Below are 26,853 nucleotides of genomic sequence, written 5' to 3'. Positions count from 1 at the left end.
TCCCTCGCTGTTTTTGGATGTGTCTTTTCATTTCCCAAAGGCTCCAAACAAGACTACTACAGATCTTACCATGTCTACATGGTTAGGGGGCAAGTGGCTGAAAAAGAAGAACCACTGTCCAAGAAAGATGTGATCACTTCGCTGGATGTGAACCTTTCAAAGCCATAGTGTTTGTTCTAAAATACAATCACGAGCTAAAGAAACATATTGATCCTCTGTGGTTCTCTGGAAATTGGTCTCAAAGTTCAGGCTGCAGAGAAGCTTGGTTGTGTTGGTCTGTGATTTTAAAATCACACTCACTTTTAGACTTCTGCGCCTTCTTCAATAATTTCCTGGTCATCTTGAGAATGGGGTCAAAAGTAGACCATTTTTATACTAACAGAAGGGAGAACGCTCCACACAACGGTAGAGTAGCACATTTTGTTCAAATATTTGGGGTCAAGTTCAAACACCAAAATATTCAATTTAACAGGACAAATATGTCAATGTTTCTAGTTTACAGATTCAGTAGCTAAAGTTCCTGTGTAGCAAGGGTGTCCAGATGTTTTCCATGTGGGGCCACATACTGAAAAAAATTATATATTATAATTTCAATGTAAAAACTGCATTTCAGCTTTGTGGTACAGGTGAAAAAGCCTATCATTTCTATGCTTTTCCCGGTTTTGCGTGTTTGTTTTTTTCCAAATATTTAAACTTTTTCTCTATAATTAATCTTGTAATACAAATACTTTATTTTCATCATGGTTTGACTTTATTCCCATCATCTTATAAGTTTTTCCCTAACCTGATTTTCGAAAAATACTACTTTATTTTGTTTTGTTTGTTTCTTAGAATATTATGACTTTTGAAAACATCATATATTTTTTCTTTATTATTTCAAATCTGTACTCTCATGTGCTTTTTCCTTGTTGGAACACAACTTTTGCATTTTTCTTTTAAAATTACTGTTGATTTTTCATTTTTTGCTGTTGTTTTTTGGTTTTCTTGTTAAATTACATTTTTTAGAATGTGCCTTAGGCCAATAAAAAAAACAACCATGAGCTGCAAATATCCCCTGGGCCACACCTTGGACACCCTTGCTCTACAGTTGGATGTCAGTATGTAAATAGTCTTTCCCCCCCAGTGGGTCTAAAAACCCCGTTTGCAGTATAAATACCATCTATAGTGGCAGATTTCAGTTTGGAGCATAGCACAGTGTGCAGTGTATTATTATGTGGTTACACACCCTGCAATATGGCCCTGCAAAGAGCTTGGACTCACACGGAGGCTAGAGAGGGTTAAATGGGGATCCACTTGAGATCTATAAATACCAAAGACTTGCAATTGGAGGATCAATGATGATGACTGTGCTGCCATAGCAACAACATGCAGGCTAAGACAAGAAGAACACCAGGAGCATGAATCTTGAGGCATAATGCATCTCATGAGAATTGGGCAAAACAGCACCAAAAACTGTGAAATTAAATGAATAGATTGAAAGTTTTTGTTAATATACAATTAATAAGGAGCTCCCGTGTTCTCCCCATGCTTGTGTGGGGTTTCTCTACTCCAGCTTCCTCATACATCCCAATAACATGCATGTTAGTATAATTGGAGACTAAATTGTCCACATGAGTCCTGGTATTGACTGGCGACCATGTTCAGGGTGTAGGCCTACCTCGCCTTTCACTCAAAGCCAGCTGGGATAGGCTCCAGCAAACCTATGACCCCAATAACACCAAGCACTATCAGAAATGTAAGGACAATAATGATAATAACAAGTAAGCCTACTGTATTTGCTTAAAATTTAAACACACCATCTTACTCTACATATCATAACAATTAGACAAAATACATGACATATAAGTAAATAAAGTCTAATTTCTAACCTCTTTCTAACAGATCAACTGAAACATAATTTCCAGTGACAATTATTATAAAATACCAACACTGCAAGCTGATTGCGTTTTATTCTCCATAAAACGTGTTTGAAGTAATTACCTTTTCTTGTGTCCAGAGAGCATTAGTGCAGTGGATGAAAGTCAGCCACACAGTAATTATGAAACATAAAGGCATTAAAGAAGCCATCTTTTCTGTCGTTCTTATCCGCATACTTCGAACTGCACTGGGAAAGACTTCAGATCATGTGAAAGGCAGCAGGCAAGACTCGTCGTTCAAGCATCGTGCGTGTGTGTGTGTGCGTGCGTGTGTACGTGTCCGTGGAGCTGCGCCCGTGTGCGTGTATGTGTGTGTGTGTGGAATGTATTTACTGATAATGATCGTACATTTTCCCCATCAGATCAACAGACAAAATAACATAACAACATCCTCGTTCTTGGACTACTGCAATATAATTTCTTTAATCTGTATAGCAAAGCTAATTTTTAACAAAGTAGAATATATCATAATATTTGTTGTGTATATTTGGATATGCTATACACAATAAAGTATACACTTCAGCTTCATAATGTGCGTACTTAGATCCTGGGGACTCCAATTTTTTCAGTGTAGTGCTGTCCCAAATTGACTACTGTCGTCACTGACTTACCGGAAATGATCATTTTATTGTGCATTGCCACCACTGGAGTTAATCCCTCCTCTTCCGCCACGTAGCGAACATAGCTTTAGGGCGTGGTGTGTGCAACATCCGGGTACCAGCGGCGCACTGCATTTTGCGGTACTGTACTACTAATGCACTTAGAACGCTAAGAGTAAGTGTCTAAGTGTGCGATTTGGAACACAGGCAAAGACAAATAAAAAAAAGTGAAAACCGGCGCTGTGTATCACGTGGCTTCGTTTCCACGTGATCAAACCGGAAGTGTGCGCCAAACAGCAACGTGTTCCTGTCACATTGCAGTGTTTTGCCGCTAAATTATTAGAAGTATCTTGTAGTGGTAGTAGTTATCAGTGTTTTAGCTGCGATGAACGAGGAAGTGTGCTACCTGAAGGCAGAGCTAAAAGAAAAAGAGAAAGAGATTGTAGCTCTCAAGAATAAACTGGCCATGCTCGAAAAGGTACAGTAAGTTTCGCTGTTGAAGTAAACATGCTTGTTTTCAGCCTGATGTCGTATGATATTCAAAATAATATAACTTAACAAGTTACTACTTTACACACTGCTATCCAGCTACTGGTTACTAGGTATATAGGTTACGCTGTTGAGTAGGGAATCGAACACGAATCGCACTGGATACTGTATATAACATTAAAATATCCTACTTCCTTAAGATATGAGCAGTAATGAGCTTTTATGGTGACTTTATCGTAACAGAGACAGAATGTTTAGCTTTTATCCAGAAAAAAAACTAAAATACATACCTATAATATTAAATACATTTGTATGGAATTGGTATTTGTATGATATTTGTTTGAGACATGCATTTAGGAACAACAGAGTGAGACCTCTTGTCATTCATACAATGCTTTGTGGGGGTAGGCGGGGCTGCTAGCATACACACACAACAGTGCAGCAAGGGATCCTTGCAAGGAACAATTAAAAGTAATGTAGTAGACATTAGGAGGAAAAAAGATTATTGCAAAGCCAAAGTTGGTTAAATGAAAAAGCATGTTCAGTAATATATTTACAATATATGTTACAATCTCATCTCACCTAATTCTCGTGTCATTTATATTTGGTGTTCTAGAAGAGTGACAGCTTAGATCCAGTGCTACACGACAGAGTGACACCTCTTCCTCCACTTGAAGCCAAAACAGCTCTTTCCAATGAAGACATCATGCGTTACAGTCGACAGCTCCTCCTGCCTGAGCTGGGTGTACAAGGTAAGAATTCTTCCGAGACACCATCCACTCAGTTGTATGCCACAATACAATGAATTATGATTCCTTATAGGACAGCTGAACCTATCCAAGACCTCGGTACTGATTGTGGGGTGTGGAGGACTTGGCTGTCCTCTGGCTCAGTATCTAGCAGCAGCAGGTATAGGTGGGTAACTGATTCACTCAAGTTTTACCTCTTTTATTACTTCCCAGGTAACTAAAAAGCAAGTCTAATGGCAGCGCTGCACATTACCCTTTAATGAAATTGATCATGATTGGTTATTAATTGTTATAATCCTCACCAGGGCGTCTGGGCCTGCTGGACTATGACGAGGTGGAGCTCAATAACCTGCATAGACAAGTGCTGCATGGGGAGGAGAACCAGGGTCAAGCTAAAGCTCTGTCGGCTGCCAACGCAGTTAGAAGGTGATCTACACAGCCTCACACAATACCGTCACACTTATGTGCAAGCCAATAACAAATGTGCAGGAATCCCTCCTTCATCACGTTTAATTGAGTCCAGACCCAACCATGATAAATGAATTCCCGCAAAGTAGGAGTCTGTATTATTACACTGAATATTTTCATAGAGTGTAGACAAGAGACTAGACTTGTGTAACTTGTGTAGTTTGAGTAACATATTCAGTTCATTTTGAACTCTTAATACATACAAATATGTTTTATTTATCACCCTGTTAAATACAGTAAAATGGGCACATTTCAGACATAGTTGTTCATGTAGATTAATCATGATTAATTTTAAAAGAAAAATTGTGATTAATCTGATTAAACATTTTAATCATGACAGCCCTATTATTTAGACAAAAAAGTCATACAGCATTTGTTTAAATATAATTTTTTTTAGTAATAATAGAGCATATTCAACCATGAAACAGCATTATTTATGAATACAGTAAAAATAGGCATGTTTCAGGCGTAGTTGTTGGTGCTGATTAATCGCAATTAATTAGTTTAAAACATGTGATTCATCTGATTAACATGTGTAATAATTTGACAGCCCTATTTTTAAGTTAGGCAAAAAAGTTATATTTGACTAAATTTTTGTGGTAATAATAGACCATATTAAATAAAATACCATATATAAAACATTATTTATGAATACATGAAGAAGAAGAAGAAACCACAAACTGCGATATTGCGAGGGACGACTGTATTTCTGCGGCGCCCACCCAAAGTATTTAAGTAGTGTGTTTTAAAACTGCCAAACTGGTCTCAAATAAGAAATGCTGGTTTTATTATTAGTGAATATTCCATATTTAATTGTATTGAAATGCTTGCGACTCTAATGGTATGCCACCGCTTTCCATTCTCAACACAAGCTATAATAGGGTGTGTATTTGACTCCAGTGTGTGTAACTATTTTGTAAACATGTTATTTCAAACACAACCTTTGGTGCCTCTCCACCTTTCTGCTGTGGGTAGTATGCACAAAGTGTAGCCACACGAGGGTGCCATTTCACTACTAGGAAGCATCAAGGATAACCAACTCCATCAACAGATCCAGTTTGTTCAAATTTGGAATTCATTTCTCCCACAAGAAAGTATACTTAAAATTTTAATGAAGCTATAGTTCAAGGTTTAAACTGTCTCCATTGTTAAAACTTTATTGGCAGGTTTACGTTATTGGGAAGTGAAGAGGAAGGGTTACTGCTTGGGCGTTCACATGAAAATGTCATTTTTTTTAACCTTAGCTGTAATAAAAGTGTAAAAACAGGTTAACTGCTGGGAATGGTACAGCTTAAAAAGAATACGTTGTGTACTTGCCCTTAACTATGACGTGATATATGCAGAGGGAGATTACATTCATAAAACCGAAATGCAGGTTTCTGGTGAACATCATGTTCTTCTTTTATTATTACAGGTGGTCCTTGGGTTTTCATAGACTGTGATGGAAGTAGAATTTTGGTGCAACTTGGATCGAAATGATACCGAAATTAACTCCGAAATCACTCAAATTGTACACAGGACATAAATAAGACACAGAACATGATAAAAGATACATTAATACAAGAATTATCTTCATTCATTCATTCATTTTCTACCGCTTTTTCCTCACGAGGGTCGCGGGGGATGTTGGAGCCTGTCCCAGCTGTCTTCGGGCGAGAGGCGGGGTACACCCTGGACTGGTCACCAGCCAATCACAGGGCACATATAGACAAACAACCATTCACACTCACATTCATACCTATGGACAATTTGGAGTCGCCAATTAACTTAACCACATTTTGGAATGGAGAAAACCCACGCATGCACGGGGAGAACATGCAAACGCCACACAGAGATGGCCGATGGAATTGAACCCTGGTCTCCTAGCTATGAGGTCTGCGTGCTAACCACTCGACCGCCGTGCCGCCCACAAGAATTATCTGAAACGACAATATAGTTATCATTTCAATAAAAGCCAAAGCCCTAGCAACCTTTCCATAACAATAATAATTTGTCCTTTTTAACTGGTACTCAACGAGAATGTTGTTTATGGACTCAAATTACGTTTTTAATTAGTTTATGGGAGTTTATGGGAGAACGAAAATGATGAAACTCTGAACATCATAAACCAAGGACCACCTGTACTGTCATCTTCACCTGAGTCAATAATACAGGCTTAGTAAAATTATTGTTACTCTTTTGATATGCTGAAGACGTTCTGATGTTTTGTGATTCGCTTACATCTCACTCGACATCCTGTTTTGGTCAAACACCTGTGGGTGCATTTGACGTTGAGAAGTTCCACTCTGCATGATTGCATGAATGTTGTGATATTTTGAATTGTTGATTCTTTACCTTATGAATGTAACCTCACAGGTTAAACTCAAGAGTGGAGTGTGTCCCTTACCACCTTCAGCTTTCATCTGAGAACGCCATGCAGCTCATTCAACAGTATCCTTCATTGTTTAAGAGCTCTGTGTTAGCTTCCATTCAACTTTAATAGAGACGTATTGCTTATTTATCTTAACTGTACTGACCCCATGTATGATATTGTGGCCGATTGTTCAGATAATGTCCCCACTCGTTATCTTGTCAATGATGCCTGTGTGCTGAGTGGTAAACCTCTGGTATCAGCGAGTGCCCTGAGAATGGAGGGACAGGTAAGACATCGCATTTTATAAGTCAACATCCACGGTTCCCTGCCAACCTTCTTGGTCTGATAGTTTGTTGTGTGTAGTTGTCAGCGTACAACTACGACGGAGGCCCTTGCTACAGGTGCCTGTACCCGGTGCCTCCACCCCCGGAGACAGTGACCAACTGTTCTGATGGAGGGGTGCTAGGAGTAGGTAAGTCAAGCTCTTTTCCCAGAAGCAATTATGGTGCTTGTTGGTTAAATGTTCCATTTATCTTTAAGTTCCAGGCATAATGGGCTGCTTTCAGGCACTAGAGGTCCTCAAAATAGCCTCTGGACAAGGCTGTATCCAACCTAAACTCTTTGTGTACATTTCAGCATTCCTTGATATGAATATAATGTCATTTTATAGCAACACATTTAGGCATAATTACCATATTTTCTCCAATAGAGTCCAGGAGTGTTTCAGTTCAGTAAACGTAAGGACTTTATTTGGACAAATGTTTATTTAAGGGTGCCGCTAGTGGTCATTGATTGATTTAGGTTTTATGTTGTGCACTTTTATTCATGATTCCCATCAATAATGCAATGTATTATTGAGGTAAAAGTCATAGTTGCCTATTTAATTTTTCACTATTGCAAGCAAAGTATATGCACAAGCTGTAAGAACATGCAGATTTTGGTTCTATTTGTTACAGATCTACTAGGTTCGACTCTCCCATGGGCAGCTACGTATATGTGGAGTTTGAATGTTACCTCCTTGGATGCATGGATTTTCTCTGGGTACTCCGGTTTCCTCCCACATTCCAAAAACATGCAAGTTTGGTTAATCGGCGACTCTAAATTGTCCATAGGTATGAATGTGAGTGTGAATGGTTGTTTGTCTGTATCTGCCCTATGATTGGCTGGCAACCAGTCCAGGGTACACCCAGCCGCTTCCCTGATTTCATTTGGGATAGGCTCCAGCATAGGCACAAGGTTGGTCTGGTCAATGCAAAAGTACAATTTGCTACATTTAAGTATGCTCGGAAATCCCAGAAAATACAAGCAAGTAATTGAGCCATGTCTTCTATTACATTGCTATTTGAGCATCCAAGTGTTTATAGTAAATAAAAAAGCCAAATAAATGTCTGTTACAACTTAACCAAACATGCCAGCTTCCTGCGGCCAGCAACTGGTAATGTTTGACGCTCAAAGTGCCAGATTTCGGTCCATCAGATTGCGGCCTAAGAAGTCCAGCTGTGCGGTTTGTGGGGAGCAGCCCAGTGTAACCCAGCTAGTGGACTACGAAGCCCTCTGCGGGTCCGCCGCAACAGATAAGGTTGACCTTGATGTTTTGGATCACAAGTTGACTCATGATTTTTGTGTCAGAGGCTATAGAACATTTTGTTTTTTTTGCAGTGTCGCAGACTCACGCTCCTGTCCAGAGATCAGAGGATCACAGTGCAGGCGGGTAATATTTGTCCACTCCATGCTGGTCTGCTTTAGTGCTGCATAGTTGTCCCAAGAAAATGAACATACTTATTGCGACTCAGCACTCACTCATAATGGGAACAACATAAAATGTGCTAGTGAATTTTCCACACTAAAAGAACAAAGCTCTGTGTTTGGCTTGAATAGTATAGCAAGTGGATTGCATGCACTTTTATTTTTCCACTTTTAAAACAACCATTAAAGGCAGAGATGGAGATTACACTGTTTTGTTTCCTGAGATTTCAGGAAAAGCTGTTATGATCATTTACAAATCATATTATTACTTTCCTCAAATTTGCTATGACTCATTTACATTTCCGTATTTAACTACAAGATGTAAATCAGTTTTCCTGAAGATAAAGACTTATCTTGATGACTTATTTCATGTTATTTTGTGCATTAACAAACATTTCCCTTGTTATTTCAGGATTATAAATACATTGTGGACAATTCTGAGCCACATCTCTTGTTGGATGTGCGCCCTTTTGTGGAGGTGGACATATGCCGTTTACCTGGCTCTCTCAGTATCCTTCAGGTGATGGGAGACATACATCAAGTCTCAGTGTCGTGATAAAACCTCATTTCTGTGTTACTACTGTAGTCCCCTAACATTGTTGCCAGACATTCCGCTCTCAAGTTTAGAAGAGAGGAGGAGTGAACATATCCAGTTACTTCAGGAGCATATCCGCCAATTGAAACACAAGACCGGTGGTATCAACTGGCCTCCAGGTAAAATGACAAAAACGCCACTTAAGTCAACATATGTTGTCTGAAATGAAGCAGCATGCAGAGGCACTTGTCCATATTCACAGTCTGCTGTGTGCTTTTATTTTGGACCGCTAAGTAGCAGATTGTAATTGGGTTGCCAGGTGACCCCTTTTCCAAAACAAGTGTGGCCAACCTGAGCAGCTGGCATGCTTTGGAGGAATGAATATTAAAAACTTTTATTTTTGGACCATTTCGTTGGTCTATGATGTTTCTTTAGCAGCGAGTTAAATTTAGCTGTATAGTGTAACACCCATGTTTTATAAAATACATATAAAGTTTGAATTAAGATGATAAAAACAGCCTTCCTCGTCCTTTTCAGACCGATGGTAAGTGCAGGCTAAACATGATGTCCCTCTGTGTAATCTGTTAAACATGTCCGAAACAAATAAACCATAGTATAATAAAAACACAGAAAATATGACCCATGATAAAGTAACTGCATACTCAATATGATTATTTATGTGTGTAACTCTTTTGCTGTATTTTTATCCCTAAACGTTCTTATAAAGATACATAGGAATGTCATTTATAAACCGTCTTTCTGTGTTTTCCTTCAGTGTATGTGATATGTAAGCTGGGCAACGACTCTCAGAAGGCTGTGCAGGTTCTACAGAAGATGAGTGGAACAGAAGTAGACAATATCACAGCCAAAGATGTCTGTGGAGGCCTGATGGCTTGGGCACAGAGGATAGACCCCACATTCCCACAATATTAATAATGTAATATCTTTTTATTGTTTTTCTGGAAAATAAACATTGGCCTTTTAAGGAATATTCATCATTGTGGTGTCGTGTCTGATTGTTCAAACAAACCAGGCAGAGTGAGATCAACACTGAAATAGTGATGGACATTTGTTTTGTAATTCTAGCAATACATAAACAGTAAGGGTGCCTTTCCGGTCCAGAGAGGAAGTTGAGATAGTAGAAACATCTAATAAGTTGGAGTTTTATTGTCCACGTGTAGCGTTAATTGGCCAACGACCTCACCCAAGCCAGAATTCCCTACATGCCATTTAGCTTGAAGTTAGCTTAGGTATCGCTGACGCATGCTCATTACATCTGTATGATTATTTTACAATCACAAACTGATCCGGATTGCCTGAATCAGTATTTCTTCGCCAAATCGACTGGTACAAATAACGGAAAAGGTGTGCGCATGCGTACTGGAATTTGCACTATCGGTGGCGCCATTGTTTGACGGAGTTGTAGTTTACGTTTTCCTGTCTACAATGGGAAGTCAACTGCACGGAAACTACAGAAAGACTACAACTCCCTGCGAACATAGCGACTCTTTTTTCCTTCCCTCTTCGCTCAGGGGGAGTAGTCACAGCTGGAAGGATAATAAGATGCGCATGAATTTATTATCTGAAATAAGCGCTAAAAGACATCAAATGGACGGTTCGGTTGGTCTTAGCAAGCCTTTACGCGAGTTTTCAGTTGGTGTGCGTTTTAGTCAAGTTACGCTTTCATTTGTGACTTTCAACAAAGTGCAGGTTAAACTTGAGTCGTCGCTTTCCTTAGTTGATGGAGATTCAAAGTTTGCTCGGTCCACTCGCATTGGAAAGAAATGCCTCCTTCGCTGACTGTGAAGGTAAAGTATCACTTTTAAAAGCATTTAAAGCGACGTTTGGCGTGAAAGCGGCAACAAAGTCATACTTTATACGTGCATATTCAAGCTTGTTGAACTTTTGTTGTTATTGTCTGATCTCGGATTGTGTTCTAGCAGCAGATTAGTTGTAGGTGGGAGGAGTACAGATGTTTCAACGCCTCAGTTCCAGATGTTAATGGCTTTTGAATTGTTGAAATATCGGGATGATGTGCTCTTTCACTTTTAAAAAGGATCATAGTATGGTTTTCGAACTTTTCATCCATGCTAAATTGCTCACCAAATGCTTTAAAAAGTAGCTGCTATCATTATAACAGGCATTATTTCAAATGATGAATTGTAGTTCCTTGAACATAGACGTTTTACTACGGGCAGTTATGAGAAAGAGCTGGAAAATGAAGCTGTGGGGCCTTTCATAACTATGTGATGTAAGAATAATACAGCAAGACCGGGTCAACGAGCGGCAACGTCCAAACGCTCCAAACACAGAATTGATCCATAACCAAAACCACCATAAAACAGATGCACCAAATAAGAAATACTGTACGGGATCAAAGCAGATGCAAAACAAAAATACTGCAAATGTTAAAACACACACAAACCCCCAAAATACCAGCATGAAATGTTGCACATCACAAAGCAACGTTTTATCATGTAAAACATTTACGATTTAAATAGCTAATGTTAATGTTACAATGAGACCGCTAAGACTTGGGTTTAACAACATGTAAAAGATGCATTCCGCCTTTTCAAAAGTTAGCCAACGCCATAAAGACGGGGCGATTTCTCAGGTCTGGCTTCCCTAGTGGCCTGGTGAACCGTGGTTTGATTCCATGACAAGTGTTCTAAAGATATAAAAACAGTTCATTAATGTACTGTACATAATGGGACACACCTATCCCCCATAGAAAGCCCACTATTAAAACACCTCCAACAACATTTGATCATTTTACATACATGCTGTAACCATGTAGCAACAGGCACATTCATGAAAACATGTAATACTCAGTGTTTTGCTATACTTTGGTTGTTTTAAGCATTCCCGGAACCTTTTATTGTGGGAGCATTGTTTTCGCATAGCACCATCGAAATGAACGCTACACCTAGTGCTAACATTTCCAAACTTAAAAGCAAAAACACAACAAAATGTAGTGTTACCTTTTGTGGTGAAGCTAGGCGGTTAGTAGCGAGTAGGTGCGGAGTGGCAAGGTGTCACTACGCCTGTGAAGTAGTTCTTCAGCGTAACAATGATAACAATAATAATAACAATGTCGCTGTGTAGTGGTTGACATGCAGGGTGCATTATGTCAATAGAGCGTTGTTGGCATTTTTTTTCCAGAAGGTACATGCATTCTTAGCTTTCCCTTTTTAGCTCTTTTTATATCATTAGAAAGCACAGAAAACAGGAAGACGTGTTCAAGTGTCACATAAGGATTGTATTGTATATGTTAGCAACTCAAAATGTATTGTTTTTAAACCAAAAAAATAATAACACCACCAATTTCTTTGTGTAGGTTAGCAATAATGGTTTAAGAGAACAGATTTAACAAATAAATGTCTATATTTGTGACAAAAAACTGTCATTTGTTCTGAGTAAGACAGGCCTTTAGACTGTCAATCACCGCTTTGTCATAAAAGAGATGTTCAAGACAAAAAGGATGTGAAAACTGATGGATGGCGGTTGTTATATTCCTCTTGATCTGTGTGAGTGAAATCATATGCATTTCCAAACACTGCTTTTGCAACATATTATCCTTTTGTTGTGTGCGAGTGTATTAATGGGTTGGGATGTGGTATTACACGAGAACGGGTGATATAACACTTGCAGTTTGTGCCCTCTAAACCGCTGCATACAGCAGCTTTAATGTTGTTAAATATTTAGATTGTGAACACATATTTGTTTCTTTTGGTGACAGTCTTCCCGTGGTCAGAGTGGATCGGTGACTTCAGTGAAAACAAGGAGCACCACTTCAAGATATGACGTCTGTGATATTACGGAATGTTCAGAAACTATTTTTCATCTGGTGAACAACTGTGCCGTGTGGGACCACTGATGCCTCCTGATTTATAAATTCAAGTTGACATTCTGGAAAAACCATACAATACTGACTCACTGAGACCGATGAGTACCAAAGATATTCCCCAGCAAACATCCCGTCACGCAACCCGGTAGTATTCAGCTTTGCAAGTTGCCATTGGAAAAAAACCAATGTCTGCCTCCTCTCCCACATCCTTACCTCGTGCCTACCTCCACTCTCTCCATCCGCACCACCCGACCTTGCCGGCCATTCTGTCCCCATCCCCGGCTGGACCTCTTTACACGCGGCTGTCCAACGGAAGTCACAGTGCCCCCAGCCCCACCAACTCTCGTAGCTCTTTCCATGGGGTGTCCTTCCTGCTGCAGATTGGACTGACCAGAGAGACTGTGAACCTGGAGGCCAGTGACCTGTCGCTGTCCGCTGTCAAGGACCTGGTGTGCTCCATAGTGGACCAGAAGGTAAGAATCTCATCTAAAATGTAAAATGGCTGTTTTTGTTTTATATATTCAGTTACATCGAACATCTCCCGAAGTGAAAGGTTCCTTACAAACACAATCCTAGCCACCGCTACTTTGTTTTTAAACCCAAGCAGCTATTCTGAAAAGCAGCAGTGGACCAACATGCTGCATCAGCATGTGTTTTGTCAACTTACCATATTCATCTATTGAGGTGTTCCAAAACAAACATCTGGGCCTCCTGCCCTGAGACTGACACAGCAAAAGCGCACACACACAATAGCTGTGGCGATCCGTCTTTCTCATGACAGCCTCATGGTGACATTGCATTTTCATGCAAATATCCCGAAAGTTGCACAAACACGCTAACTAGCTACTCTGCGGCACTTGCCAAATACATCTTCGGCATACAAAGTAGTCTGAACGCAACTTCCGTTTGTAACATAGTATGTGCTACCAACAGGTGCAAATATTACTGGAATGAAAATTGGCTTGCGAAAAAGTCGTTAAATGACAGTATAGCCAAATTTGCATAATTATCTGTGACACATACATGTGATTGTAATGGACGATTAAGAGAATTTTGTTGTGGGATGGACAAGTGAGTACGACAAAACAAATATTGAGAAGTACAAATCAACTTCTTTGGCTTATGCTTGTCCCTTTTAATCATGTTTTATGTCAGAAACAAGACTGAGACCGCTTGAGTGCTTTGAGAGTGGGAGGGGCCCACAGCAACACCCGCTGCTCTTTGAGAACAGGGATACGTGCTTTTATATCCGTCTCTAAGGCTATGCTTACACTGTAAGGTGGGATTTTGTTGGGACTTTTGGGGCCAATACAAATATTGGGGGCGGAAAAAAAGCAGATATCTGATATATCGGCTAATATATTAAAATAGAACCTTAATAGAAGTGATAGAAGGTGCTAAACTAGAGTTTGTTAAAATGTAGCTACTTTCAAAATATATATAAAACATATATAAAATTACAATTAAATGCGTTTTGAAAACATGGAATTTAGTGGTGGCCTATTTGTTGCGGTTGAAATTGAATGTATAGGAAACACTGTTTTACTGGGCAGCCATATTATGGTTGAATACATTGCCGGCGATTTGAGCTCGTTAAACACTGAGATACAGCAGCCTTTTTTCTGTTTGCACTGTAAAGTGTTCAAGAACTGAAGACACTGACAGTTAGGCATTTTTTATAGTGAAATATTTGTCATTCCTGCTTGGCATATGACTTGAGTCTGTGGGACTTTACAGCATAGTTTCAATATTGCCTATGTTCTTTCACTCCACAGCCACTATGTACTTTATGTACTTTATGAATTCTTACTTTATGATTTTTTTTGTATATTTTATTTATGGACTAAATCCTGTTAACTGTAGTAATGTAGTAAGAGATAGGATAACGCTGAACGTGTTGTGCAGTTGACTTGTAATAAACCTGAAGTGAACATCTTTCAATTATGTAGTGTTTTTTAAGGTTGCCATCCCCTTTCCTGTTTATACTGTATCGCTAATGGCTTGTTTGAGTCCGTGCATACTTCATTCTGTGCATGTATGTGATTAACACTGTGCAGACGCTGTTTAAATAATGAGAAGGCATTGTATCCATACGTTGTATTTTTTTTTTTTTTGGCCTCTTGTGTACTTCATTTGTAGCTGTAATTATCATTGTCTGCATAAATGAGGGGGGCGATTAAACAATGCACTTCAATCAGCCGCTGAGACCTTAGTATTTGGGCAGTTCAGTTACATTATGATGATTAATCAACAGGAGACAATGTAAATGTGTCGCTAACTTGATGAGCATGGGGGATGGGGGTTTGCTCTTTTGGTGGTTGTAACTTTTTTGCTCTTGTCATCAGCTTGCATTCATTGGTTAGTAATATAGTTTGTTCTGTAGAGTCTCATCACTGCACACACATCATGGATACTATAATGCAGTGGTATTGCGGCAATAATATGGAACAGGAAAAGGGTGGAACAGATCTCTGAAAGGAAATTACTAGTGCATTGTTACATCTTTATTGAGTGAAATATTTTCATTCTTGCTATTATACACAGTATCTTCATGTAAAGGTTCACCCTGGGTCTTAATACATTGACTTTCCGATACCTTTGGGACAATGACATGCTTTCAACTTTGTGGGAACAATTTGGCAAAGTCCCTGTTCTCTTCTCACTGCTGTCCACTGAAAGCCATGCAACGATCAGGTTGGTGTAGAAGAACTTGAGCCATCAAATGCATTCCCGATGAACTACTATTTCTCCATTCAAAAGTCAAGATTTTCTTTCTAACATGCTCAGTTATACATCTGCAACCTTTGACCTCACATGTTGTCTTCTGATTGATTGGACAAAAATTCCCAAAGAACTCCGCAATGTGCCCAGCCTTTCCCAGATAGCGGACACTATGACTACACTTTCTCATTATACAATAAATTATTGACTGTATTGCTGAACATACAGTAAATCATTTTACATTATAATTTTGTGGACATCCTTGCGACAGAACATGTCCAGAACATTCAACCACATTGTTGTGCATTTCTTCTATTAAACCATGCTAAATACAGTGCACTGCACCAGCTGCCTCATAAAAACCAACCATATGGCTTTGATATCTGTGGAAATTATGACTGCAGGCCCTTTGTGTTTCACTCCATCTTTGATCACGACCAGCAAAATATGCATTGCAATGGTGAACCTTTTCTCTCCTGTGTTGCATTTTTACCTGAAGAACGCTAAACATAACTTGGGCTGTCGCAGGATCCCACCAGTCAGCAGAACCTTCCGTGTCTGTCAACACGAGATGTAATATGGTAATATTACCCATCCACTTCCCCCTCCCATTTCTTTGTGCTTCAGTCTCCTCCTCTCCTCTGAGGAAGAACTGCCCGGCTTCACCAAATGACTCATCACTCAGTCATGCAAGAAACACGGATTGTTATCTCAACTTCTATACATTCAATTTGGTTGAATTACTGTATTAGAAGTTCTGAAAATTCAAATGCCATTAATTGTACATTTGTAGTACTTTGCAATAAACCAACAATGTTGATGCCAAAGTTTCAGATAATAAGCTTTGCGTATTTAGAAGTGAGCCCTGAAAGAAGTTTGGGATGGCTCAAAAGACTCAGTTTCAAAAGGCGTGGTAAAACTGCCCCTTTGTGATGTCACAGAGGGACGGACTTCCTTATATAGTTAATAGTTAGGGAGCACTTTGGGCATGTGACCAATCACAGCGAATTGGGCATGCCCTGAGACCGACCATGGGTAGAATCAATTAAAACAAGACTGTTTTGGCAGGAAGCACGAATCAAAGGAAATACAGCTGGAATAGGTGCAGGTTCTGGAAGATCTAGAAGGTTTTCTGTGCAGGTTATTGTGTGTAGCTGCTCTATAGGAGTCCACAACTCTATACAAAGGGTCGAAAAATAGGTCCCCTTTAAGAATGGCATAGGAGTAATGTCGACCGTGTATTTTTCGTGAAAGTATGAAAAAACACAGTGTAATACTTGCCATGCACAAGTTTCCCGTGGTGGCACATCAACACAACCTTGAAGAAGGATTTTTGCAACACCACGGCTTTCTGAAACATCCACCGGTGATGACACATTTGCAAAGCGTGAGAAACCCGTACTGGGACACCCCCAATTTGTATAGAGCTTATACTGTTTAGCTGTGCGCTGCGTAAATGACATGGCCTTGCAGAGTGCTGCATGTTTCTTCCTGCACCACTGCTTGATTAAGTTATTTTCCAGAAATTGGCAATAGGTTTGGGAGCTGATTTTCTGACCATTCAACACAAAAAGGATGAACTAGCTGTGTAATCATAATTTCTTTTTCATGCTGTTCTTGTAAGACATGAGATCACCACGACCGTATATTGTTTTGGCACTATCAAAGATGTTTAAGCATAAACTATAAGTGGCACATGTATGATAGTTCATACTTCATGGAAAAAACTAGAGGCAGCTTGTTGTGACAAAATGACTTCCACAAGCTATGGATATACTGTAAGCCTCCTTGCTGCAGCAGATACTCAGGATGTGGTTGGCCCACTGTGATAAAGGCACTTTCTCAATCTTACCACATTTATTTTATATTCCATGTGAAGGCTTCAAGATTTATATACAGTTGCAGCACCCCCTTGTTTCCAAATAGTGTCCCCGGTGGGTGTTATACAGGATGTGTATTGTATAGATTGACTACTATTGAATTGGCAAGCATCCACTAAGAATGTTGAGTTGTTTTTTTCTCTGCTGATCATGTAGGTTATGCATTTAGCGGGCAAGTTAGCCTATAAGGCAGGATATGCAAATATGTGAATGCAATGGTTTCAAAAACATTTTCACATAAATGGACCCTCAGGTCTAGACAGCAAAAATTTTGGAGGCGGGACACAATAGAAGCACAAACCCTGCCTGTGGACCTCTTGACAGCTACCTGATCTGTCATTGAAAAGTAACACATGCATAAGATTCGGCATGAGTAGAACCCATGATAATTACATCTGTGAACAAAAGGATTATACTCACAATAAGGATCCTATGAACATAGTGGAGTGGACAATCAAGTGTTTCTGAAGTGCCGATTATACTGAATTTTTTTCTGCTCCAGAAAGATCCGTTGGATAGAAATCTTTGGCACAGGTAATGGAAGAACAAATTAAACATTTCCCTTAAATTCTGGTTTGATTATACAAAGATGATAAAGGTACCAATGGGCAATTGGGAATGGGAACTTGAGTATAGTTCACATTGACCAAAAGAAACAGATGGAAAATAAATCAACACCTGAACCCCCCTTCATTTGACACAGGGCTTCATGTGTGATATACATGGGGCCAGACATTTCCTGGAGAGCACATTCAGTTCTCAAGTAAAAACAGGTTAGTCTTGAGTCAATATGTGGTGTTGGTATTGGTTGTGAAGACACATTGTTATGGTGTCAGCCCAACTGAGATAACCATTGGTGGTTTTTTTACACTTAGGTATTCCAAAGCAATGGAATTGTCTGACTTGATATCACAATTGGGACTGTTGAAAAAACAAAAGTTTTCCATGTGTGACTCAAAGGTTTTCTTGCACAAGGAATCTATCAATTTCTCTGGTCTTGGAGTAATTTGTGGAAAAGGGAGAGAAGGGGGGAAAAAAAGGGAAAAACATCTCTGAAGTTAAGTGAGCTAAGTAATTTCTACCATCTGTAGTGCACATTTCTGCTGCCTCATTCTACTTTAAATGTAAAGTGGCATGGCAGAACAGAAGGCTCAGCCACAAGAGTCCGGGAATGACAGAGCGGAGAAGGGTGGTCCTCTCCTGGGGAATGGGACAGGCAAGGCTGGGACAGCCCTATTGGCAGGCCTTGCAAGGGGTACAGAGAGTAGCTGTTGCCCTTCCATTCATTCAGTGCCAAACCATCAATAGAGAGCTGCTACGGAATGCCCTTCACCATACTTGAACCAGTGATGGGAGATTATCCCACATCAATCCAATCTCTTCTTAATACCGCTTAAATGGGCTGTGATTGTGATTATGTTGAATCGGCGGGAAATAGTATGTTGAACCATTTATTCATCAAGTCCATCTGATTTTTTTTTTTTTTTTTTTTACCAGAACAACAGGATTTTATTGCAGTTTATACACAACAGGTACAATTACCCCTAACATGTGCTTGGCTGAGCTAAAACTCAACTTTAAACCGTTTTAAACTGCTTTAAGCCGCTTTAAACTGTTTTAAACCATTTTAAATGTCGCCTTACTCTTATTTATGTCTTAATTAGCTTATTGTCTGTTATTATGTTTTCTATTTTGGGGTTTTATTTCATGTCTCAAGGGCTCTAATGATGTTTGAAAATGTACAAAAAATATTTATCAATAAATAATTCTGCCTCGTGGAAATTCACTCATCACGGTTATCAGTGATAAACGAGGGGTTACTGTAATGCACTAAAGCAGTGAGCAGTGCGTCGCCGACTTTTATGTCTTAATTAGCTTTAGCTTATTGTCTGTGATTATTATTATTATTCTATTTTGTGGTGTTATTTAATGTCTCAAGGGCTATAATAATGTTTAAAAATATATTTAGCAGATTTTCTAAATGCAAAAAAATATTTAATTTATAAATAAGGAATTCCCGTTCGTGGAAATTCACTCATCACGATTACCAGTGATAAACGAGGGGTTACTGTAATGCACTAAAGCAGTGAGTCGCTGACTCTTATTTATGTCTTAATTAGCTTATTGTCTGTTATTATGTATTCTATTTTGGAGTGTTATTTCATGTCTCAAGGGCTCTAATAATGTTTAAAAAATGTATTTAGCAGGTTTTCTAAATACAAAAAAATATTTAATTCATAAATAAGGAGTTCTGGTTTGTGGAATTTCACTCATCACGGTTATCAGTGATAAACGAGGGGTTACTGTAAGTCCATCTGATTTTTGTCATCGTTACGGAAATCAGCATAAAACACTGACATAAAGTCTACAAACTTCTATTTAAAAATATATTTCACATCCCATTCCACACACATTAACGACCTGACTTTTCTCTCCTTGTTTCTACCAGCTGACAACCACAACACACCAATGGCTTTAGGCAAAACAGAAATTAAGGGACAAAAACATCAGGTTGACATTTTTTGTTGCATCAGGTTGCAGAGTGTCTTATTCTCTGTTGTTATCACAGCACTGTTTGCCTTTCCTGTCTTTTCAGTGAAGTGCGTGATCTGTCCCACTGGTAGGAAGGTGGCAGCGGAAGTGCAATTAGATGTTGGAAAAAAAAAAAAAAAACCAAGAATACAACATGAAACCTAGCGTGTAATGGAGATTTTGTATCTACTACAAGATGTGGCTCTCTTTGCACTGCAAAGTGAGGTAACATAAAGCCGCATTTGTGCGATTAGTTTGCCATTTATCAGAGAGGAACAGATCTCAGTCTCATTTCGTCACTTTGTGCCTTTCTACCGCTCTACTTGTCGTTGGTTAGTTCCCCTTGGAGCCCCTCCCTGTTTCCATATTCTCTCCAATTTGCTGTGGTCAGCGAAGCAGCACAGTCTGTACAGCCGATGTTCACATAACTTCTCCCTCCACTGCACTTGCTATTATTCTTCTATGTCTGTTTAAACATTTACAGATATTGCCTTTTGGTGTCTCCGTTTTTGATGAAAGGTGACCTCTTGAACTTGGAAATTTGTCTGAGATTAATATCTTTTTTTTTTTTTAAACTCGTAAATGAACAGTAGAAGGGATTTTAAAAATTAAAACATATAGTTTCTGCAAACAAAGAACACGCAACTATATGTTGCCTTATAACCTCCCATCAATCTCACCCTCACATAAATTCTCTGAGGCTCACCTGTTTATATGCCCCGTGTGAGCGCGAGATGTACTATGTACTGCACTGTATTTCTCAGGCGGAGGTGCTGGCAGAAGATCGCAGCAGAGCTATAACTCATCAGTGGTGTGTGGGGGCCGAGCCAAGCATGTCTTAGATCACTCTGCTCTCTTCCTGAGAAGGTTTAAGATCCTGTGACTCAGGCTTCCTCTTCTCTACTTGCTCTCTGGACACCGTTTGCATGCGCGATGCTCATGTGGACATGCATGCACACAGATTGATGCACTGATATTTACAAAATGCTGACGTTTTTATAAAAAAAATAATAATAAGTGCACACTATCCAGGGCATGCACAGACTGACTGAAGACCCACCTGGTTCTCATTGAGGATACAGTGGCTGCTAACCAAACAGTGATCTCATTGTCAATATATCACTGCTCCACTCATTGCCTTGGCACTTATTCAGGAAGATTACTACAGAAGAATAATGTTGATCTTAATTCAAATAATCACATGCTATGTGAAAAAATTCTTTGGGGTTGTCTTTGGATAGCTTTAGCACAAGCAGATATTTGCTAGAAACCTACCATTGTGGCTGAGTGAAATGGATAAGACTTGTTTACCGGTAGACGTTTTTTACGGTGAGGTCGGAAATATCAATCTGTCAGTACTGATCGGTACATCACTAGTGTGCTGTCCTTAATGAGAAATAGTGGCAATTTCAAGGATTTTGTGCAAACAACCAAATGATTTCATGTAGGAGATTAAGAAGAAAGGGGGCAAGAATTTTGGCTAAGACGGTTCATAGACAACTTGCTGCAATGTCATTTCCAAGAAGCGTGTAGTTGAATGTCGGCGGCATCGGAGTGGTGAGATATTGACCTTTTTGAAATATGATGAAATATGATAAATAAAGGCCACACGGTGACCGAGTGGTTAGTATGTTGGCCACACAGTCAGGAGATCGGGAAGACCCGGGTCTACATTGGAATACAATCCATATTAGAATACTGGTTAACCTCCAATATGCTCTGGGCACATGCTGCCAAATATTGCAATTGAAGATAGATTATTATTGGTATTCTTCAAAGAACATGCTGGCTCATTCTACCATGACACAGCTCTAAGTAGCTAAACCTCTGAATGAACCGTGAGCCGTTCTCTGCCACAAGGATGACATGTTAGTCAGCCCGTAGAGTTAAAATGTCACTCCACATTAGGATTGCTCTCTGCTCCGGGCCACGTTCATATGGAATTCATGTCCTTCCTTTTCAATGGAAAAGAAGCTGATTTGACTTCCAGGGGTAGACCCACTGTCACATGAATGTGGGCCTTCATGGGGCAGTAACGGGATGAATTTTCCCTGTTTTCAGTTGTACAAGACGCCTCCTTGAATATGAACCATTCGAGGCAATTGCACAGTGTATTTCTACTGTCTAATTCCAGATGTAGTGTGTTTTCTTTGGCATAGACCTTTTCCATACACCAACTGTAGCAGGGAAGCATATCCAGCAGTCCCTTGACTAATCATGGGCTGTAATTAGTCGAGTTACAGTATTTTTTATGTCTTGGCAAAAGACTTAAAGCAATTTGCTAAATGAGCACAGCGGTGGATAGATAGCGTAGCCCAAATCTGTCATTGTATAAACTTTTCACTTTTAGCAAATTGAATTAACAATCTGTCTTCAGGTTGTTGTAACAACTCTGGATAAGGTTAAAGTGTTGTTCTGGATAATGTAAACAGGAGCTGTCTCCAACAACAGTTACACAGTCAATTGTTAGCATTGGATGTGTGCAGCCTACAGGAAATACTGTACATATTGGTTAAGGCAAGAGGGTGGAGCATGTATGGTGAGCTGCAGAGAGTCCATGCATACCTAAGACTCTTATACACAGAGATCCTTCTAATTTGCCATGTCAGAGCCGGCATTTATTTGCCTTAAACGCAGATCCCAGCGACCATCAAATACTGATACTGATCGTTTGACACCGCCAGACAGCGACAACACAGTGGAATTCCATCCATTCATCCATCCATAATCTGTACTGCTTGTCCTCACTGCTGGAGCCTATCCCAGCTCTATTCAAAATATAAACTGCAAAAGTACTGTGTTTTTGTGGTTGTTAGTAGCTGATAACTATTGTTTCTCATGTTTGCAGTCAACTCAGCTTTTAATAATGACATCAGCAATTATCTTGTAATTGGGACTTTTGTTTACTCTATGTTTACATTCAATTTGCTTCATGCCCACGCTGAATTGAGGACGTCTGGTCCATGAAATTATTTGTGGAAACTATTTATTATAAGATTTTTTTGTCTTTTGAGACATCTTTGGCACTGCATTCCACGTGTTTGTCATTCTTTTGTTGTTTGGAAAAACATCCACTTGTTGGACATCAATATTGTTTAATTAAAACAATACAATTCTACTGTTGACTTTGATAATTGAATAGTTTTCGGGGACTTGCACAAAATTAACATAGAGCACTTCCGACCTAATTCCAATGCAGTTGTTTGATTAGCAAAAGAAACATTTGTTGTTTTGACATAAAATACAGGTTCCTTATTTGGATGCGTAATTATGAGGTATAATTTTTTTCTTGCTGTAAATCAAAGCTTCAAAATGTTACATTCTTTTAAGACTTGATATATCCATATACAGTATCAGCAACAGTATTGAGAGGTTATGTTGGTGTCGCAGTGCAATCTGTCTCTTAGCATTATTTAAAAAAAAAAACAAACACACGAGTCAAAGGACTCATTTATGTGATGAATAATAGCACCTTGTATCACACTGATCTTGTGACATTCTTTATCGAGGCACTTCAAGCTAAATAAATGATCCAGTGCTTTCTACCTCCTGACTGTGGTTAAACGTTTCATAAGAACCCCTCCCCATCTTTGGTTGAGTTTATGTAAGGTAAAAAATGAAGGTAAAAAGGTGGTAAAGTACATAAATGTAGGAAATTTACTAAATCCTTTGCACATTCTTGATTCAGCTTTCATAGCGCCGCATATATTCGGTCAAATTTGGAGGAGAATGTCAACGTCAAGCTTGCAGGACGGGTTGGGGTTCCGGGGTGGGGGGAGACTGGATGGCTATGTGACAGAAGCCATTTTTATGGCCGTACCAATTACTTGCAGTTTTTTGCCATTTGCTGGTTGTCCTGGAATGTAACCCCCAGGAAAAAAAACTATTGTATAGTCTATAGGTTAGGGAAGGTACTTGATATATTGTTATCTTTTTTGTTTTCTTATAGAACAATAGCCGCTGAAATAAATCTTTAAATAAATATAGGAAAACTACACTCACTTCTATCTCATGTTCCCCAAGACGACAGACGGTAAACATGGTTGATACAGTCTTTACGCCGCAACCTTTATACCGTCTTTTTTGCTGTTCACTCCCGCTATGCAGGCTCTCCTCCTTCATATCTCAGTGGGGATCTATGATCGCTCCGCATAGCAAAAGGGTGCTCAAAGCTAACAGCCGCTCCCCGGTGTAAACAATGGCTAGGATAGCTGTGGATACAGATGTAGATTACCACTACCAGTTACCATGTAACTGAGTGAATGAGTAACAGGCTCATTTAATTGTGAAGTCCTTTGGGTACCTTGAGAATCTAATCCATTATTATTATTAGGCCATTCCTATGGAAGTCTCATCAAGATCTGAGGGACTTCCTGCAGACTAAATAAGGTGTGAGGGAGCCTGAGGTCAAGTAGCATACTTTTCCTTACGGTAATCACAAGGCCATCTGTCAAGCACCATTCTCAACACGACTTCCCCTTTTGCCACCCATCTTTACCAGACATCACAAGTAGCACATGCACAAACGTGCAATTGCTTAACCACATGATATGTTGCATTCTTTTCTATCCAAACAAGAAAACGTGTTTCATGTGGGATTTATCGCCCACAGCACAAAGATATACTGTAAATCGATGAGTTATGATTGGGGTGTCACGAGACCAGAATGAGACAAGATGATGTTTTAACATAACTTTTTTTTTAATTTAACAGAGTCACAAAACAATGCATTTTGAAATGCTTTATAAGTTTGCATTCATGACCAAAGTATAATGCATTTAAACCAAAGCATTATTAGAGCCCTGACATGACAAAACACGACTATAGTCACATTTATACTCTTTTTATTTACAACATATTGCGCAACTGCAGGGTCTTGAGACACATGCTAACTCGCAAACTAGAGATCTAGCGACCTAAACAGTAACCTTCAAGTTATTTCCTTTAAACTTAAAAAAGCCAAAAACTTACCACTTCCACACGGATAGGGAGGATAACTATTAACAGTTATTTAACCTTTAACATGAACATTAATCAAACGTAATAATTTTTCTGGGTACATGATACCATACAGCATCCATATCAAACTTGCGTGGGCCGCACTAACATTAAACTTTCATATCAAGGCGGGGGCCTCAAACTAGTGTCCTGCGGGCCACATTTGGCCCACGGACCACGTGTTTGAGACCCCTGATTTAAACTAACCAGATTTAAAATGTTAAAATAATGATGGCAGTTGTTGCTGCTAGTACAAATCATGTTCATGCTAAAAGAACTTCAGTTCCCATAATGCTTGGACTGCCGATTCAGCTAATATCACATGCTGGGATTGTGTTTTGATCTGACACATGTTAAGTAAGTTTGATCAAATGAAGAATTACTAGATTTTCCAGTGTGTGTAAAGCATTTAATATGTGGTTCCAATCCTGCCTTGTGCACTGCCTCTTCCATAGTATGTCTATCTGATAGGCTTCTAGCTGCCCATATTCTCGCAAGATATATTGTATCTTATGCGAGAAATATCATCACATCTTAATCTCTCAAGGTCATGTGTCTCATGACACCCCGGGTTATGATGCAATTTGTCACTGTAATCATTTTGGGCTCCTCTGTGACAATTGGTGTTGTTGGTAATCAATCATTTCATGTCTTGATGTACTTTGTTTCTGTCTGTTGAAATACATTTGTCCTGCTTTGCTCTCTCACCACGCCATCTTTCCTGCCCTCTGACTCTCTTTGGTCATAACAGCATTTAGCATATCAATGGCAGATTAGATCGTTTAACAAAAGCTTACTACTGCAAAGCTCTTTTCCACTCGTCTTTCCAGGCTGACTTGTGGACCTCACACACAGCTCCTCTGCTAACGGGGTCTTTGGTGTGCGTGTGTGGTCGCTACCGCTCTGTTCAATTGATTCGCGTTTGAAAATGACAAAAGGCATGCTTAGTCACCATGGCCTCCAGCAATGCATGTAAGGAGATGTGTGGGTGTCGGTGACGGAGGGCGGTAGGACGGCGGAGGTTCTGGTGGAGACTTTTCCACATGCATATTACATGCAGGAAGGAAGGAGCATGTGACCTTAATGACATGATGCTTTATGCATGCAGGTATGTGATGTTGGAATGTGTCCGAAACTTGCTTATCTATTGTTCTTGCACCACTGGCTTCCACTTGATTTAATGAGGTATGGAACAAAAGAATTGTCCTCTGCCCTCTCACCCTGCAGATGCTCCTGGTGTGGAGTGAGACCTGTTTTCTGTGGAAACTTTTGCTCTGAATGCCAAGAGGTGGTGAATACCGCTTGGCAGCTGCACAGACAATTTTCTGTGCTTGAGTTTGCGCGCGTGGGTCAGAGAGCTGGCATGTCAGCCGAGCAAGAGTTTCTCTGTGACACCGCAGCCAGCACAGGAAGGATGCCCACATCCACTCAAAGCCTTTGGTGTTGATGATTTAAGACAAACCACTGATCAACTCAGAGGGTAATGAGGTTGTGGGTAGATAGTTTTGTGAATGGTACTTGTGGGATGTAGTTTCTTCTTCATGTAGGTGCATGTGTGTACAGTATATGAGCAAAAATATCCATTCATCCAGCTATGGTTCTACATTCGTTCCTCCCATACTCCATTTGCCCTGAAAGATACAAACCAGCATTTGTAACACAAGATATGTGGGACCTTCAGGGCTCTACATTAAAAACAAGAATTACTTGCCCATGGGGAATCCTTAAGGTGAGAACGACTTGCCTGAACTTGCCCCATGTAAAATGAAAAGACTGCCATAATGATATCATTCATTCATTCATTCATTTTCTACCGCTTTTTCCTCACGAGGGTCGCGGGGGGTGCTGGAGCCTATCCCAGCTGTCTTCGGGCGAGAAGCGGGGTACACCCTGGACTGGTCGCCAGCCAATCACAGGGCACATATAGACAAACAACCATTCACACTCACCTTCATACCTATGGACAATTTGATTTAGCTTGTGCAAAATCAGCACTTGGTATTGGATCTAATCGCTGGTG

At 39.7% G+C, this 26,853-nt stretch overlaps 3 protein-coding genes across 9 annotated transcripts in view; 2 read left to right on the top strand and 1 right to left on the bottom strand.

Annotated features, from left to right (window-relative positions):
- The window catches only part of qpct (glutaminyl-peptide cyclotransferase), a 131,039-nt gene that overhangs the window by 8,238 nt on the left and 95,948 nt on the right, over nt 1-26,853 (bottom strand). The window contains exon 1 of one of the 2 annotated variants that reach the window (XM_058090060.2): nt 1,981-2,165. The exons of the other annotated variant lie outside the window; for it this stretch is intronic. Coding sequence (XP_057946043.2) covers nt 1,981-2,091 — 111 coding nt within the window. The 5' untranslated portion in view covers nt 2,092-2,165. Of the gene's footprint in view, nt 1-1,980; nt 2,166-26,853 lie in introns of those variants that run through there. 2 annotated transcript variants of the gene reach the window in all.
- On the top strand, nt 307-9,853 carry mocs3 (molybdenum cofactor synthesis 3). Of its 5 annotated transcripts, XM_058090054.2 has the most exons (14): nt 327-405; nt 2,114-2,139; nt 3,621-3,756; nt 3,827-3,919; nt 4,059-4,179; nt 6,577-6,655; nt 6,747-6,860; nt 6,938-7,046; nt 7,115-7,177; nt 7,990-8,153; nt 8,234-8,281; nt 8,733-8,829; nt 8,927-9,034; nt 9,631-9,853. In XM_058090054.2, the coding sequence occupies exons 1-14, from the start codon at nt 348-350 to the stop codon at nt 9,786-9,788; spliced, it is 1,374 nt and encodes a 457-aa protein (XP_057946037.2). In that variant the 5' UTR covers nt 327-347; the 3' UTR covers nt 9,789-9,853. The 5 variants fall into 5 exon arrangements, 3 of the variants coding, with proteins under 3 accessions (XP_057946038.2, XP_057946037.2, XP_078652505.1); XM_058090055.2 differs by lacking the exon at nt 2,114-2,139 and having other exon boundaries at nt 307-405; XR_013629795.1 differs by lacking the exons at nt 327-405; nt 2,114-2,139 and adding an exon at nt 2,459-2,993 and having other exon boundaries at nt 8,907-9,034; nt 9,631-9,678.
- Nucleotides 10,283-26,853, top strand: part of prkd3 (protein kinase D3) — a 42,285-nt gene continuing 25,714 nt past the window's right edge. Inside the window, exons 1-2 of one of the 2 annotated variants that reach the window (XM_058090052.2) lie at nt 10,283-10,663; nt 12,595-13,175. In XM_058090052.2, coding sequence (XP_057946035.1) covers nt 12,888-13,175 — 288 coding nt within the window. In that variant the 5' untranslated portion in view covers nt 10,283-10,663; nt 12,595-12,887. The remainder of the gene's footprint in view (nt 10,664-12,594; nt 13,176-26,853) is intronic. The other variant, XM_058090051.2, reaches the window with a different exon arrangement.

The sequence above is a fragment of the Doryrhamphus excisus genome, linkage group LG14, assembly GCF_037039965.1.
Source record: "Doryrhamphus excisus strain RoL-2023G ecotype Guam linkage group LG14, RoL_Dexc_Guam_v1.1, whole genome shotgun sequence".
NCBI classification, from domain to species: domain Eukaryota; kingdom Metazoa; phylum Chordata; class Actinopteri; order Syngnathiformes; family Syngnathidae; genus Doryrhamphus; species Doryrhamphus excisus.
This window is presented reverse-complemented; position numbering and strand designations above follow the sequence as displayed.